Below are 17928 nucleotides of genomic sequence, written 5' to 3' on the forward strand. Positions count from 1 at the left end.
GTATTGACCAAATAGTGTTGTACTTGAAATTTTCTATATATATTATGCTGAAATGAATGGAGAGATTGCCCTCTCTTGTTCTCCAAACATTTTCCTGTTATTTTTTAGTTCTTTTCTCTGAAAAACAACATGGTTTCAGAGCCCTATTGTTCTTAAGGGCCTGTGTGCAAACAAGAGAAAACCAATAAGATTTCCCCTGACTAGCCAAAAAGTAAAAACTAGAAATTCCCAGACCTTGCTATGGCTTCCAGTAGTTTTGGTTCGGGCTCACCTCCTGTCTTTGATGGGCAAAATTATCATATGTGGGCTGTGAAGATGAAGGCTTTTCTGAGAGGCTTGGACCTCTGGGAAGTAGTAGGGACTGGAAGGGATCCTCCACCCCTGAGAAACAACCCAACAGTGACTCAAATGAAGCACCATGCAAATGAATGTGCTAAAAAATTTAAATCTCTATCTCTTATTCATATAGTCGTGACAGAGACCATATTCACAAGAATAATGGCTTGTGAAACTAGTAAAGAGGCTTGGGATAGATTGAGGGATGAGTTTCAAGGAAGTGAAAAGACCAAGCAAATGCAAATACTAAATTTGAGAAGAGAGTTTGAACTTCTCAGAATGAAGAAGTCAAAGTCTGTGAAAGATTATTCAGACAGACTTATGAAGACAGTAAACCAAATAAGGTTGCTTGGTGAAGATCTTCCTGAATGAAGGGTGGTTGAAAAAGTGTTGGTGAGTTTACCAAAGAGATTTGAGTCCAAGATCTCCTCCTTGGAAGACTCAAGAGACTTGTCTTAGCTTTCATTAGTTGAATTAGTCAATTCACTTCAAGCTGTGGAGCAATGAAAAGCTTACAGAGTTGAAGAAACCAGTGAACATGCTCTTCTGACAACTCATAAAGGCAAGGCACAAAGTTAAGGAGGAAGGAAATCTGGAGGTGAAAAAAGGAATGATGAAAAGAGAGATCAAAATGGCAGCAAGGGAAAAGGCAAGAAAGGAAAGTTTCCACCTTGTCCTCACTGCAAAAAAAGAAGTCACACAGAAAATTATTGTTGGTTCAGGCCAAGTGTCAAGTGTAGAGCCTATAATCAACTTGGTCACGTAGAGAAGGTGTGCAAAAACAAGATTAATCAGCAAGGACAACGAGCACACACTGTTGAGGTTCAAGAGCAAGCTGAAGAGAAGTTGTTTGTAGCTACTTCTTATGCTACCAGCAGTGACAAAGGCACTTGGTTGATTGATAGTGGCTGTCACAAGACTTATGATGTTGATCTCTTTACAAGCTTGGGCAAGTTAACATTAATAATGTAAAGGTTGCAAATGGAGACTATGATGAAGTGAAGGAAAAGGTGATATTGCTGTTGAAACACCCTCAGGTACAAAGCTCATCTCTAATGTTTTACTTGTTCTTGAGATTAGGCAGAATTTGTTAAGTGTAGGACAAATGCTTGAGAACCATTATGCTTTGCACTTTAAAAACAGGTCCTGCATTATATATGATCCTCCTGGGAATGAATTAATGACTGAAAATGAAAGAAAGGAGTTTTTTGGTTGAATGGAATCAAATAGCCATGCATGCTTATCATATTGTTCAGGATGATTTAAGACTATGGCATAAGAAACTCAGTCATTTCAGTTACTCCACATTAAAACTCATGCATTCTAAAGAATTAGTTCAAGACCTACCTGCTATTAATGCAAATGACATGGTTTGTCATGTGTGTCAATATGGGAAGCAAAGCAAATTACCATTTATGGACAGTAATTGGAGAGCTTCAAAAAAACTTCAACTCATACACTCTGATGTTTGTGGTTCCATGCATATTTCATCTCTGAATGGCAGCAGATATTTCTTGTTATTTATTGATGATTTCTCTAGGATGTGTTGGGTTTATTTCTTGAAACAAAAATCTGAGGTTCTAATGGAATTTCAAAAATTTAAAGCTATGGTTGAGAAGCAAGCTGGCTGCCAACTGAAAATTCTCAGATCTGATAATGGGTTAGAGTATGTCTCAAGAGAGTTCAAGAATTTCTGTGATAAGGAAGGGATATAACATCAATTAACTGTTCCCTACACTCCTCAACAAAATGGAGTGAGTGAAAGGAAAAACAGATCAGTGATGGAAATGGCTAAATGTCTACTATATGAGAAGGACCTTCCCCAGCAATTTTGGGCCAAGGCCATAAACACGTCGATCTATCTATTGAATATGCTGCCAACTAGAGTCTTGAGTGGAAAAACTCCGTTTGAACAATGGTATGGATTCAAGCCCTCGGTGAATTACCTTAGAGTATTTGGTTGTGTGTTATGCTCATGTTCTAGAACAAAAAAGGGATAAGTCAAATAAAAAATCTGAAATGGGCATCTTCTTGGGATATAGTACCACCACCAAAGGTTATAGAATTTTCAGTTTGAAAACTGAAAAAATCATTATCGATAGAAATGTCAAATTTGATAAGCTCTCAACGTGGAATTGGAATAAAAAGAAAGTTCAAGCCTCAAAGAAGATTTTGAATTGGGGAAATATATCCCAAGAACAAGATGTCACAACAGAAGAAGAGGATTTTGATATGGTTGATGATGCTCCAGTTAAAGGAACTAAAACACTCGAAGAAATTTATGAAAGATGTCATATGGCTTCACTTGAACCTGCTAGCTATGTTGAAGCTGCAAGTAATGCTGATTGGAGACTTGCAATGCAGGAGGAGATGGGTATGATTGAAAAGAATGAGACATGGAGCTTTGTAGACAGACCTGAAGATCAAAAGGTAATAGCTGTTAAGTGGGTTTATAGAACCAAACTCAACCCAGATAGTTCTCTGAACAAACTAAAGGTCAGATTTGTAGTGAAGGGTTATTTTCAGCAGTTTGGTACGGATTTCACTGACACTTTTGCTCCAGTTGCAAAACATGATACCATAAGGCTTTCGGTGGCACTAGTAGCGAAATTGGGTTGGAAAATTTACCATTTAGATGCCAAATCTGCATTTCTAAATGGACTTCTTGAAGAAAATGTTTATGTTGAACAACCTGAAGGCTTTCAAGTTGCTGGAAGTGAAGACAAAGTTTACAAGCTGCACAAAGCCTTATATGGGCTTAAACAGGCTCCTAGAGCCTGGTACAGCAGAATTGACTCCTATTTGCTGCAACAAGGGTTCAACAGAAGTGAAAGTAAGGCAACTCTCTATGTGAAAAGGGCTGGAAGTGAAGTGGAACTCATTGTTTCTTTATATGTTGATGATCTCTTGATCATAGGTGGTGATTTAAACTCTTTGAATCAATTCAAGTTGAGTATGGAAAAGGAATTTGAGATGTCTGACCTAGGTGAAATGAAGTATTTTTTGGGAACGGAGATAGTGATAAATGAAGTTGGTATATTCCTTTGTCAAAGAAAATATACCTGGGAAATTCTAAAGAAGTTCCATATGCAGAGATCAAAGCCTGTGAGTACTCCTTTAGTAGTAAATGAGAAGTTAACCAAGAATGATAATGGAAGCAAAGCAGATGCTTCAATCTACAGAAGCCTAATCAGAAGTTTATTGTATTTGTCAGCTACAAGACCTGATGTTAAGTGTCCAGCAAGTTTGCTCTCTAGGTTCATGCATTCTCCTAGCCAATTTCATCTTGATGCAGCTAAAGGAGTGTTGAGATACATCAGGGGTACAACTGATTATGGTGTATGGTATTTGAAGAATGAAGGTAAGCAGTTAATGGGTTATGGTGATTGGGCTGGAAGTTTAGAAGATTCAAAGAGTACATCAGGCTATGTATTTTTCATTTGGCAGTGGTGTCTTCTCCTGGAATTCACGAAAAAAAGAAGTGGTGGCCCAATCCTCAGCTGAAGCTGAGTATATCTCTGCTGCCAGTCCAACAAATCAAGCAATATGGTTAAGAAAAATTCTGTCAGATTTGGGACAAAATTTAAATGAAGCAACTGTGATGTGGGTGGACAAGAAGTCAGCCATTGCCATGACAAAGAATCCAGTTCAGCATGGGAGAACAAAGCACATAAATGTCAAGTTTCATGCTATTAGAGAAGCTGAAAAACTTAGCGAAATTAAGTTGGCTCATTGCTCTTCAGAAAATCAGATTACTGATATAATGACTAAAGTGTTGCCCAAAGCTAAATTTGAGTTCTTGAGAATTAAGCTAGGAGTCTTCTCCTTGAGATTTTTCTAGATACTCTAAATGCAAGTATTACTTTTTGTATTTTTGCTGTGAAATCTTCTGTCTTTTGTCAAGATCTGTCAGAAAGGTATGGAGATCCTAGATTTAAGGATCCTTATCTTGGAAAAGTTGTGTAAAAGCTGTCTAAGTTTGGTATTAACCAAACAGTGTTGTACTTGAAATTTCCAATATATATTATGCTGAAATGAATGGAGAGATTGCCCTCTCTTGTTCTCCAAATATTTTCCTATTATTTTTCAGTTCTTTTCTCTGAAAAACAACAGTGTCATAATCTTTCCTAAAATGTGTTGTAATCCTTCCTATTGTAAACTTTCTATAGCTATAATTTCCAACCCTATAACAAGGGTTGCACATAATGAATATTCCAGCTTTCTTTTCGAAATCTTCATGCTCATCATCACCTGTTACAATAATTTCATCAACATAGACAATTAGTATAGACTTTCTTCCAATTTCTGTGGTTTTGATAAACAAAGTATGGTCAGTCTGTCCTTATTTATACACAAGCCGGATTAAGGTATGGCTAAATTTCTTAAACCAAGCCCGAGGTGACTGCTTCAAACCATATAGGGATTTCTTCAATTTACAAACCTTTCCTCCACAACCCATTTCATCTTTAAAGCCTAGTGGAATTTTCATGTAGATCTCCTCATCAAGTCCCCATTAAGAAATACATTTTTTATATCAAACTAAAACAAAGGCCAGTTCAAATTTACAAGAATTGAGAGTATTACCCGAATAGAGTTGAGTTTAGTTACAGGGGCAAAGGTCTCTTCATAGTCTATGCCATAGGTTTGAGTAAACTCTTGTGCCACTAACCTTGCCTTATACCTTTCAATACTATTGTCTGCATTGAGTTTGATGGTAAACACCCATTTGCATCCCATGGTTCTCTTATCTAGGGGTAATTCAACTATATCCCAAGTGTGGTTTCCAACCAAGGCCTTCATTTCTTCCATCACAGCTGCTTTCCACTTAGGATCTCCCATAGCTCCTTGAATATTTTTAGGAATTTCAGCACTGTCAAGCCTTGCAATAAATGCTCTAAGTTGAGGAGACACTTTTGCATAAGTTAAATAATTGGACAAAGGATATTTAGGATGTTTAACACAAGATCTTGCACCCTTTTGGAGAGTTATAGGTACTACCCAGTCTAGCCCATCATCTTGAATAGCACCATTGTTAGTTCTGGGTTGATCCTTAGTTTTCTCCATTAATTTAGTCTCATCCCCTGTTAAATCAGTACCTGCTTTACTGTCTTCTGATAGACCATCATCGAGGGAGGATGATTAACCCTGTTGGACTTCAGATGGACCTTTAGGTCTTTAGGAATACACAAACCAGGGAGAATTGGTAGGTTGTTGAGTTTGAGACTAAGGAGATAGGGGTTGCACAGGTTTAGAGATGGGTGACTGAACAGGAGTTGGAGAAATTGAAGGTAAACTGGAAGGCTTAGGGTCTATTACTGCCAGCATCTTATCAGGGATGGATATTAATTCTCCCCCTTGAGAAGATGCTAGCAAGAGGGGAGGAAAAAATGAAGGAACAAGAAGGGGATCGATAAGATTGGTTTGAGAACTAGTGTGTGAATAATAGGCAAGATCCTCATAAAAATTGACCTTGGTGCAGGTGTAAAACCGCCGATTGATGGGATAATAACACTTGTAGCCCTTTTGTGAAGGAGAGTAGCCAATAAAAACACATTTTAGGGCTTTTGGATCTAACTCGGTTTGAAACACACTATGATTGTGAACATACACAACACAACCAAAAACTTTAGGCTCAATGGAAGGAAAGAAAAGTGTATTAGGATAGGATTCACAAAGGGTTTCAATAGGGGTTTTAAAAGGGAGACGATTTATCAAATATCCGGTTGTAAGAACAGCCTCCCCCCAAAATGAATGAAGCACATGAGTGGTGAACATCATACCCCTTGCCACTTTTAAGAGATGTCGATTTTTTCTTTCAGCCACACCATTTTGTTGTGGTGTGTAGGGACAAGAACTTTGATACAAAATACCATGCTCAAGTAAGTAGTTGGTCAAGTCATGAGAAAAATATTTTCGACCATTGTCGGTTTGAAAAATACGGATAGAGGTTTGAAACATATTCAAAACAAACTTGTGAAATCTTTTGAATATGCTACTTGCTTCTGATTTATCTTTCATAAGATACACCCAACATGCCCTAGAATGGTCATTAATAAAAGTTATAAACCATCTTGAACTAGAAAGATTAGGATGTTTAGAGGGGCCCCAAATGTCACTATGGATTAAATGAAATGGTTTGGAAGGCTCATAAGATTGAATGGGATAATGGGCTCTTGATTGTTTTGCAAAAGTACATTGTTCACGAGAAAGAATTTGGTCTTTATTGATAAAAAACTGAGGATACAAGAATCTAAGATAGGAAAAGCTAGGCTGTCCTAATCATTTATGCCATAACATAATCTTGGCATTGGAGGTAACAGTTATGACTGTTTTATTCGAATGAGATGAGGTTAAAGTATTCTTCGTCAACCAGTAGAGTCCATCTCTTGCTTCAGCACTGTCAATCATCATCCCCAATGCTTGATCCTGAAACACACAACATGAGGAAAGAAATATCACTCTACAATTCATATCTTTGGTTATCCTACTCACTGATAAGAGATTATAACTCAACCCAGGCACATATAAAACTAATTCTAACTTCATATTTGAAAGACAAACAGTCCCATGACCCACAGCATGAGAGATAGTACCATCTGCCATTGAAATATCAATTGAATCTTTACAGGGAGTGTATTTGGTCATATGCTTAGTAAAACTAGACATATCGTCGGATGCCCCTGTGTCTATTATCCAAGTGTCCTTAGGCAGTCTGTGTGTTGTCAAAGAGAGATAGGGATTACCTTGCAGAGCCATAGATGCAATAAGCTGATGTGTAGAGGGGTTGGTACCTTGATTTAGCAATCAATAAGGGCCTGAATTTGTTCTTCTGACAGATTTAAATTTGTCCTACATCCACCCTCACTGGGTGTCTTGGCAACATAAGTTGATTGGGTATTTTCTCTCTTGTTTTTAGGCTTCCAATTTGCAAGTTTACCATGGATCTTCCAATAGGTATCCTTTGTATGATACGGCCTTTTATAGTGGTCACACCACAATTTTTCCCTTCCTACTCCTTTCAAGAAATGTTCCCTTGGTTTAACAGTTGCAAGAGCAGAATTTTATTGGTTTATACTTAGATCACTAAGTTGATGAAGTATTACCTTTCATCGACTTTCTTCTCTTCTCACCTCGACAAAGACCTCCTTGAGAGATGGTAGGGGTTTTGTTTCTAAAATCGTACCTCTTAACTTCATCGAAATCAGTATTAAGTCCATGAAGGAAATCAAATATCCTATCTTTTTCAATCATCTTGTAATACCTCTTGTTGTCAGCAATACACTCCCAATTTATAGTATGGAATAAATCTATTTCATGCCATAACTCAACCAATATATTAAAGTAATCTGTAACACTCATGTTACCTTGCCTTGTTGTCCTAATGGCTGACCGTATTTCAAAGCTTTGAGAGGAGTTCTCCAAGTCAGAATACATTTCCTGGACAGAATCCCAAATCTCCTTGGCGGTTTTGTGAAATAGGTAAGTCCTCCCTAGTCTTGGCTCCATCGAGTTGATCAACCATGCCATTATGGTTGAATTTTCTGCTTCCCAAGTGCCATAGGTGGCAGAATCAATTGGAGGAGCAGGAATATCCCCCGTGAGATAGCCAGATTTTCCTTTCCCTTTGATCACCAATAAAATAGACTGAAACAATTCCCTAAAATGACTACCATTTAACTTGTGGTGAGTAATTTGTATGGGAGGTTATCGATAGAGTTGGTTAGTAGATTCGGAGAAGAGGGGGTTGGAACAGAAGGAGGAAGAGGGTTCTGGGAACTTGTAGCGGAGGCTTCTGTTAGGGTAGGATTCTGGCGAATATCGGCCATGATCTTTGAGAGAGAGAAGAAGAACAACAAAGAGCTTTAATGCTGTTTGTCAAGCCTTAGCTCTGATACCATGAAACAAGCAAAAAACAGAATGCTTGATTAATTAATTCACAAGGAATAGGGAAGAATATATACACAAGGGTCCCTTATCTTATTTCTTACATTTTAGGAGAAGATTTAGGATTCTTTATCTCCTAAAAACTAGGAACAAACCAAACTTAAAATTCAAACTTGAAATACAAATTTACAACACTACTTTACAAGGATAATGACTTATCCTTATCTTATCAATCTCCTATTTTGACTTTCGAATCTTCTTGATCTCGTCCAACAGTTTCAATTTCCACGCTAGCTGGAGGGGGAGAGGCAAATAACATAGCAGCAGCCAGGGGCTCATCATGAATGTAACTTTCTCCATTAGCTATATTTTGTAGACTTCAACAAGAAACAGTTCATGTCATAGGGAACTTGGGTATTGTTTAGAGAGATCTGGGTTACTGCTTATAATATAGAAGAATTATGGGTTTCTAGATGGACAATGCTAGTTTTTGCTAGTGTTTTGGAAATTGCAAGATTTCTAACATGCTGAATGTCATCAGACAGCATATAGTTCAAAGTTTGAGTATGGAATAAAAATCCTAAAAGGTGAGGAAAGGTTGAGGATGATTTGGGCTTAATTGGCTAGGTGTTGGGGCAAAAAAAGAGCTGCACAGAGGCTGTAAATAGTTAGTCAAGAATGTTTTCTTGTTAGGAGAACAAAACCTATATGAATCCATGAGAACTTCTTAGGGAGAATATCCTCAGGTAAGGCTGCACAAAGTGTGCCACAAATTTTTAATTGCTTCAAACAAATCTGTAAAGGCAAGTGAATAAAAAAGAAAAACTACATTCAATTGCTGTACTTTTACATACTCCCACAAGGACTTGATTCACAAACTAATTAGAGTATTTTACAACTACTATAAATGACATAGAAGACCCAAAATTGCTGACTTGACTATAACATGACCCCTAGAATGACTCCCACAGCCAGGATTTATAAGATGACTAACTCACTGCATAGTAAACTGCTTGAATTTTGTTAAAATAAACTAAGGACATAAACAATCTATGAGCAAATAAACTCAAGTTCTGATTAACCGCAAACAAGTTAAAAAAGTGTTCTTCCACCGGGGGGGGGGAATTCTGGATTTGGCCTTTTTTCCTTCTTAATGACAGCTACAATCACTTGGAAAAAGAAAAAGGAAAGAAAGAATATCCAAATCCTTATGAAACCATCCTGCTTGTGCTCATACATTTTCTTTGACTATAAAGAAAACCAACTTGCAAGTTTGCATCTTTCCATGCTGTTGGTTTGCAAGCAGAGATGAGGAAGGACAAGGGAAAGCTTTGTTACACTTCTCTGTAATAGATGAGTTTTGTTTCTGTGTTCTGTATATAGAACTTGTTATCTTATCCTCTAAAGGTTTGTTTTGGTTAAATTGGAAGGAAGAGTTAAGTCTACACGTTATTTAAACATGTCTATTTCATTTCTACTCTTGCTGGGATGGAAGTATATTGAGAGGTTATTTGTTAAAACAATCTCAGCAGGCAGGAAATTTGAAGGGAAAACTATCTATCCTACTTCTCCACCAATGATTCTTAAACAACAAAAATATCCTAGCTGGCAGCATGCTTCTGATGCACCTGTAATTTGTACTGGTTGTGGATTGAAGACTGAGTTATATATCAAGGACTCCATGCAACTTAGTTTTTCTGAGATACAGGTTGCAACTAATGATTTCTCAGGCCAGAACTTGTTAGGAGAAGGTGGATATGGTTTCGTTTATAAAGGAAAGCTAAAAAATGGACAGGTTATTGCTGCGAAGGTGAGGAAGGAAGCTAGTGCGCAGGGTTTCCCAGAATTTCATTCTGAAGTACATGTCTTAAGATTTGCACGTCACCAGAACATTGTAATGCTTCTTGGTTACTGTTGCAAGGAAAATCTTAACATTTTGGTCTATGAATACATCTGCAACAAGTCTCTTGACTGGCACTTGTTTGGTGAGTTAGTTTGGAATACCTGTCTTCTGAATGATCATTGATTCCTTTCCCATTGCTTGTAGTCTATACCTGGAGTGCTTTAACTGCTGCTGTTCTTCTACTTTTCTTTTCTTCATTTTCCTTACTTTCTTCTGTGAATCTTTTTCCAGATGACACAGAAAATGTTCTTGAGTGGCAACAAAGGCATGGCATTGCCATTGGAACTGCTAAAGGACTGCGTTATCTACATGAAGAGTGCAGGGGAAGTCCCATAATTCATCGGGACATGAGGCCGAGCAATATACTGCTTACACATGACTTTGTTCCCATGGTAAAATTATATAGGAAATTTTAGTAAACGGTTAGCTCATTTCCGTTGATTGAATGTCTCATGAAAACCACTGTGTCCTGCATGTATTTTGGATGGCTTCATTGCTTTCTGGTATTGAATTTTGTTTTCATTTTTTTTCCAATAGGAGCATTTTAAAGTTTTAATGCTTAGTTCCTTCTCTGATAACAGACATACACCAGTCACCATTTTATTATTTCAGATGTTTTCCTCATTATATGTCATAACCTCACTTACATGATCAATGATATACATGTATCCTGCAAAATCCAATGGCAGCTTTAAAGTTGTTTTATGCTATCTTGTAGTTTGTGAATTGTGTTAATGCATGACATCTATTTAATTTCAAGTATCAGATTTTCTGCATGAGCTAAAATGTGGAGAACTCAAAATGTATAAATTGGGCATTTTAATCGGTTTAGGTGGTGTTTGTTGTGCCAATGTGGGTGTGAGGAGTTGTAAGTACAAACATATTGTATTGTGAGATAAACAAGTTGACATGGATATATCGACACTGTAGGTTTAAAAATAGAATGCTGACACTGCAGGAACCACTGAGAAAGCATACATTAACCTTTTGTCTTCTTGTTAACAGAATAGAGTAATGACTAAGTTCACATTCTCCTTTTAACTACCTAAAAATTCCAATTCTTCAAAATCTCTTGTTATTATTATTATTATTATTATTATTATTATTATTATTGAAATTGAAGAAGTTTGGACTATAAAACTCCTTACCTATTATTCGGATTGGACACATATTTATATTACAAGTGGTAACTTCTTATATGGAGACAATTACACGCAGAAAAAAAAAAAAAAAACTGCCTAACTATATATTTTGTATGAAAGAAACTGCCTCTATATTTTGTCTAACTGCTTAACTATCTATATTTCTCATACATAGTTTTCTACATGCCCCCTTAAGACAGGCTAAATATTAAGGAAACCTAGGTTGGATGTTCACATCTTCAAATTGAGTCTTCAGTAAATCCTTGTCCACCTTCTATTTTTGTGACCCAATGCGTTGCAACTAGTGACCGACCTTGGCAAATCCCACATTGGCTGACCAGGAGGGGGTGATGGGCTATTTAAGTCCGGACTAGGCATCAACCTTTGAAGGTGGTGCCTAGGTCATGACAAGTGATGCGTTGCAACCTGTGAATGATCTTGGCGAATCCCACATCGACTGACCAAGAGGGGGTGCTGGGTTATTTAAGTTCAGGCTAGGCATCAGCCTTTTGAAGGTGGTGCCTAGGTCTTGACAAGTGGTATCAAAGTCAACCTCCTATTACCGGATGGTGGGGCCAACACGTGCGGGGACGCACGTGTGCGAAGGGCAAGGCAGACCTTGGCGAATCCCATATCGGCTGGCTAGGAGAGGGTGCTGGGCTATTTAAGTTCGGGCTAAGGATCAACCTTTTGAAGGTGGTGCCTAGGTCATGACAGTGGCATCCTAGACTTCTTGTGCAGTCTTGTGAAGGATGAAATTTACTCCGACTTGATGTATCTTTAGGGTCGAAATACTTCTCCTTTGTGGCATCCTAGATCTCTTGTTCCATCTTGTGAAGGATGACATTTACTCTGACTTTCTGTGACTTTAGGGTCGAAATACTTCTTTGTGGCATCCCATATCTCTTGTGCCATCTTATAGAGGATGACATTTACTCCGACTTCCTGTGTCTTCACTGATAGTAGATTTATTTTATTAGTATTGCACCAGCATCATCCTTCAGTTCCTCTGGAGATAAGACTGACAACAACCCCTCTTTCAATTTTCTGAAGGAGTTTCACTTTCAATTGTAGCAACTGGGGCTACAATAGCACCATCTTGTATGCAAGCCACATTCCACCACGATTTTCCATTTGATTGCAAAAAGGCCTTGATGTGTGCAAATTGCTTGAAGGCAAATGCATGGATGGAAGAAGTGTCGGCATCTCTTCTTCCCCGATTGTATTGATTCTCCTTCTCTATATTGTATGATTGTGAGATTCCCTTGATAGAAATAGCGAGGCTTCTTGTACAAAGGTTCTACACTGAGGATGGGTCAAGGGGACATTGGAAACATCAAGGGGGTTGGTTAGATTAGAGTCTTGAGATCTCCCAAAGGTTGATTAGGATTTGATTTGATCTCTTCTTTTTGTGGGATTGGAGAGCGTTGATCATGACAATTTCCTTGAGATCGACGTCTTGATAGGGTTGTAATTGACGAGTTTGATGAATGCCTTGACGCTTGACTTCTTGGCGGTCTTCTTAGCCTAGTCCTTGCGAATCACCCTCTTAGGGTATTTGGCAATGTCGGCAAATGCCTTGATGTGAGACTTCTTTAGCGGTCCTCTCCGCCTTCTCTAGTGTGAGTGGCCATCTGTCTTCTCCGTGAGGACTACCAATGCGACTCTCCAACTACATCTACCTTCTTCGATGCCGGAGTGTGGCTCTATGCTGCTCCCTTTCATCTTCTCAAACGATGGCAATGGTTGCCCGGGTTTTGTGCTACAAACCCTTTTGTCTTCCCCATTAATTTCCATTATGTGACCCTTTGCTTTCTCCGATGCAGCTTCGTGATTGTGGTCAATTATCCCTTTGATGGTGATGGTTGTGATTGTGACTATGGCTGCGACAATGGCGGATAAAGATGAAGGAGATGGGCAGTGACCGATGATGGCAGTGGGTTTTCTCTCAGGAAAGAACTTCGCCATCTTCGCCGCTCTCTCTCTCTCTCTCTCCCGTTGAACTCTCTGTCTCACTGCTTTAATACTAGGAAGAAGTTTGGACTGTAAAACTCCTTACTATTATTCAGATTGGACACATATTTATATTACAAATAGTAATTGCTCATATGAAGATAGTTACAAAAAAAAAAAACAAAAAAACTGTCTAGCTATATATTTTGTATGAAAGAAATTTCTTCTATATTTTGTCTAACTACCTAACTGTCTATATTTCTTGTACACGATTTTCTACAATTATTATTGTTATTATTATTTGCTTAGTCTTTGTTCTAATTATTTACGTCTCACAAAATGAGACAGATGGAAATATTTATTACACATTCGTATTAGGTGTTGAAACAACTCATTATATTGAATATTCATGGAATTTCAGTTAGCTTCTATGCTTTTGCTGGGTCTGGATGAAAAGATTGAAATTTCAATTTTCCATCATGTCAGATATAGGTTCCCTTAGAAACTCTACATTTTCCCTTTTTTGTGGAATTGGAATCTACATTTGTTGAAGACTTAGTATTTGACCGAAAATGCACTGCAATAATTTGTGAAACCTTTCAGTTTTTGGCCATGATATGGTACTCTAAATGCAGAAAGAAGTATGCCAGACACACATGACGTGGTCAGGGATATCTCTGTAGACTGTGCATCATCCCGCATTACCTGACATATAACTATGATGACCCCCCCCCCCCCCAAAAAAAAAAAAAGAAAAAAAGATCCCATTGCTTTGCATCTTTGAGAGTCACATTATTTTCAGGCAGTAAAAATTGTTCTTGTAGGACATCCTAAGTTGCATACATACTTCACTCCATCCAGGATTTGATTGACAATCTCTAAGAATTTGCACAAAAGTTACCATATCACTGTGCACTAACTTTGAAGGTTGGATGGCTATTACACCTAGTTTTATGGCCATGGTACATTGGTTCATCGGGTTGTTAATAATGCCCCTATGGGGATTGATGTTTTTGGGTTTAAATAATTAGATTAATTATTTCTTGCCATTTATAGAATTATCTTTTCATACAGCTAGGTGACTTTGGCCTTGCAAAGTGGAAGACAAATGATGTTCCTATCCGAACAAGGATACTTGGTACATTTGGGTGAGTATTTGATGATTTTAACTTGTATCAGTATTTCATAATTTTGGAAAATGGTACGACGCATTTTTATTACTTCGAATAAATTGATCGTTGATAAATTTTTGTTTGTGCAGATACCTTGCTCCTGAGTATGCAGAAAATGGTATAGTTTCTCCACAAACAGATGTCTATTCTTATGGCATTGTCCTGATACAATTGATATCAGGACGCAGAGTGGTTGACTCGAAGAGAGAGGACCAAAAACAGTCCCTGAGACAGTGGGTATGTCATGTCGGCTAAGTCTTTGTACCCACAATACAACATATGCTTGCTTCTTGTGTTTCATCTAAATTGGGAGCACTTTTCTTCCTTCGATTGAACTACATGTTTTTGTAAAATGGACAAATGGATTGTACTTTGTTTTGTCCTATGGCCATTAACACTTCATATCCTGTGGCAATTTAGGCAGAACCGCTGATTGAGAGGCTTGCCTTACATCAACTCGTTGATCCCCGTATTGGAGATTCATATGATACATATGAATTGTACCTCATGGCAAAAACTGCATACCTATGTGTGCAAAGTAACCCAGAGCTGCGCCCATCAATGGGAGAGGTAATTTCATCTGAATATCCCCCCTTTTTTTCTGGCTGTACAAAATTATTGTGGCTTTTCAGTTAGCTCTGTTTCTAAATGAAGAATGAAAAAGAAAAGGTTTATGCTGCAAATTGTGATTCTTGTTTCTCTTCATAGAGATTTTGCTTACAGTCCTTGTTTTCAAGTGATTGAATTTTGATTAGAACATACTGGGGGAAAAAAAGAAGTTGATAGAACATCCTGTGGGGGTTGAAGGGAGACAATTTTGTCTCACTCAAGTTGCTTAATTATCAATAGAAGGTAATCTGGTGCGAGTGATAATTGCAAAAGCATCATGGGGTTTCTGTATAAAAGATAATCTGGCATATCTGCAGTTCTCAGTATAAAAAAATCTAGTTTAACTGGTAGCCAAGGCATATTTTTGGTATTAAATATGACTAACCATTAGGTTCTTTTTGGAAAAGAAGGTTTACCATGTAAAATATGTAGCCTATTCCTATTTTTGGGACATATTTGTTGCACAAATGCATTTGTATCAATCTTAAGCTATGATATGATGGTCAATTGGTTACTTGAATGATTGAAACTGGTGAAATCATCAGTTAACTCACCACTGAATAAGTCTTTCTAGAGAAAAATTAGAGAGATGCTATCAAGTGCCAGTTGCCAACACCTTAAGTTTTGAGAAAGAAACAAAATTGATTATGTACCATGGGAATAATCTCCTCAAAAATCCCTCTAAACAATCTACTGCTTGAGGCACTTCCCACTCACTCATATTCATGTGCATATTAAGGTAAATTGTTAACAACAAATTGTCATATATACGTTGTTTCAACTAATTCTTTGTCTTGATAGGAACATTATTTTCTATTCATATGAAGTTGAATCTACCAAAATGCTAACATCAAGAATATTAGCATTTTGGTAGATTCAGAGTCACTGTTAGGAAGCCAGTGATTGGCTCCAAGAAGGAAGAAAGTGAATTGAGAGATATGAGAACGGAGGAAATTGAGAACTGAACATTTTATTTAAGTCCGCACAGTACAGGAATGCCTTCTTCATACATTCCCCCGACTGGCGCAGGGTATCAACAAAACAAACAGCCAACAATTACCAACTAACAACCTAATCGTACCCTCAACTATAAGGTACAAAGGAGTAAATCTCTAACTATATTTTCAACTGTAAAAATAGAAATAGATAGAGCTTCCAGTGCTGTTGCGGCCTCCCTTTTTCTCTTCTTCAAGCTCCTCTGTTCTGCTCCCCAACTGGGGTACCATTCATACAGCTTTACCTCTCTTTTCCAGCTGCTTTCCAAGTTGTATAACTTCTCCCAACTCATCAGGCATCCTCCTAGCTCAACATCCAGCTTTCCTCTACCCGCTGATCAATCCAACTACCTCTTAGGGACCCACCCTCTTTTCTCTGAATGCCCTTTTCTTTGGATGTTGTGATCCCTAAGTATTGATTTCTCTTAAATGTTCCTTTGCCTTGTCTTCTTCCTGCATCCGTGTAATCACATTCTACTAAATTCACCATTATACTTTCAAAAATGATTAGGACATGGAGTTTTTGCTTATGTTGTCTGCAACACTCTTTATCAATTTCCTCTAAAAATGCCGGCTACTAAGAAAGAAGCATAATGACATATTATACTACCATTACGGAATCTCTTGGGAACCCTAAAGGCTATGCATTTTGCTGGAGAAACACATAAGAACAGGATTGAGTTTGATCAATATCCCATGTAATTCATCTCCATCTCATCTATACTTTTTCATGATTCATGCACCTGAAAATTTTCGCCCTCTAATGTATGGAATTTCCCATTTATGTGTGCTTTCTTATGATCTTAATGTCAGGTTGTCCGCCTTCTTGAAGGGGAGAACGACCATTTCCAGAATTTGGCAGAGCAATTCATCCCCCACTTTTCTAAATGAAGGAAGGGTAAAGTCCGCCCTAACCTTTTGTGGTTTGGACCATATTTCTATCGACATCACCTATGGGGTAGCTTCAACAAAGGAGAAAAAAGAAAACTATAGAGAGATCCAAAATACAAAAGGTAATGTCTATAAAAATGACGCAAATCACATAGAATCGGGGTGGAATTTACCCGTAGAAGAATGGCATCCTGTGATAACATTTCGCATGCTGGAATGAAAGGATTCGGACCACAGTGAATCCAAACACATGGTGTCTTGTCAGCTCGTAGTACCTTGAGATTTTCTTTTTCTTTTTATTTTAGCTCTTTTTAGATGTAAACCAAATTCGCGGTGTGTTGCAATAGGAGGAGGGAGGGGGTACACTGCATCTGAATAAAAGCACTGCAGGTTTTAAATTCCAGCAATCGATGGAATAACATTTTTATCATTTTCAGTTTCTGTTTTCAATTCCAACTCCTTGCCCATGGAAGAATAGAATAGGCATTTTTTGTTTTTTTTCCTTTACCATATTATTAGGGTAGGTAACAACACAAGGAGGCTGGTGGTTATAATAATGCAGGGCGGTTAGCTACTACTGGTAGCTCTGCGGTGACCGGACGGATTTTGTCTTGTGGGTAGGAGAAAGTATTATAAGCAGCAGCAGCTCCACAGGCTCTGCTTCTTGTTGCATTGTAATGTAATATTCAGTGCTTGTTTCATTTATGAGGGAAGGGAGAAGATAAAAAAATTAAGTCTTGTCTGTGTATATGATTGCTCAAATCTTGCCTGCTTGAAGTTGAAGGATGCTGCTCTTTTATCTCATCAATAATTCCTCATTATCAACTACTCATTCTTTAGATTCTCTGTACCAAAAACTTTTAATTGCTATTGTTTTAGCAATCAATATAATTTGATTGTTAAAATCTTATTACTATTAGAACATATATATTAGCATTATCACCCTTAAATTAAATGATTTAACCTCTAGTTATTTCATGAGAGGAAATATGTTGAACAATGGTCAGAATATTTTACTTATGACAACAACAAAAAATAATAAT

The 17928-nt window shown here is 37.7% G+C and overlaps 1 protein-coding gene across 4 annotated transcripts in view; it reads left to right on the top strand.

Annotated features, from left to right (window-relative positions):
• LOC127799564 (serine/threonine-protein kinase CDG1-like) overlaps nt 1-17714 on the top strand; it is a 78509-nt gene extending 60795 nt beyond the window's left edge. For 2 of the 4 annotated variants that reach the window (XM_052333704.1, XM_052333706.1), the window contains exons 5-10: nt 9750-10205; nt 10355-10515; nt 14293-14366; nt 14480-14627; nt 14811-14960; nt 16808-17713. In XM_052333704.1, the coding sequence (XP_052189664.1) occupies nt 9750-10205; nt 10355-10515; nt 14293-14366; nt 14480-14627; nt 14811-14960; nt 16808-16885 (1067 nt within the window). In that variant the 3' untranslated portion in view covers nt 16886-17713. Of the gene's footprint in view, nt 1-9749; nt 10206-10354; nt 10516-14292; nt 14367-14479; nt 14628-14810; nt 14961-16807 lie in introns of those variants that run through there. The other 2 variants (XM_052333705.1, XM_052333708.1) reach the window with 2 other exon arrangements.
• The last annotated feature ends 214 nt before the right edge of the window (nt 17715-17928 follow it).

The sequence above is a fragment of the Diospyros lotus genome, chromosome 4 (assembly GCF_014633365.1).
Source record: "Diospyros lotus cultivar Yz01 chromosome 4, ASM1463336v1, whole genome shotgun sequence".
In the NCBI taxonomy this organism is placed as follows: Eukaryota; Viridiplantae; Streptophyta; class Magnoliopsida; order Ericales; family Ebenaceae; genus Diospyros; species Diospyros lotus.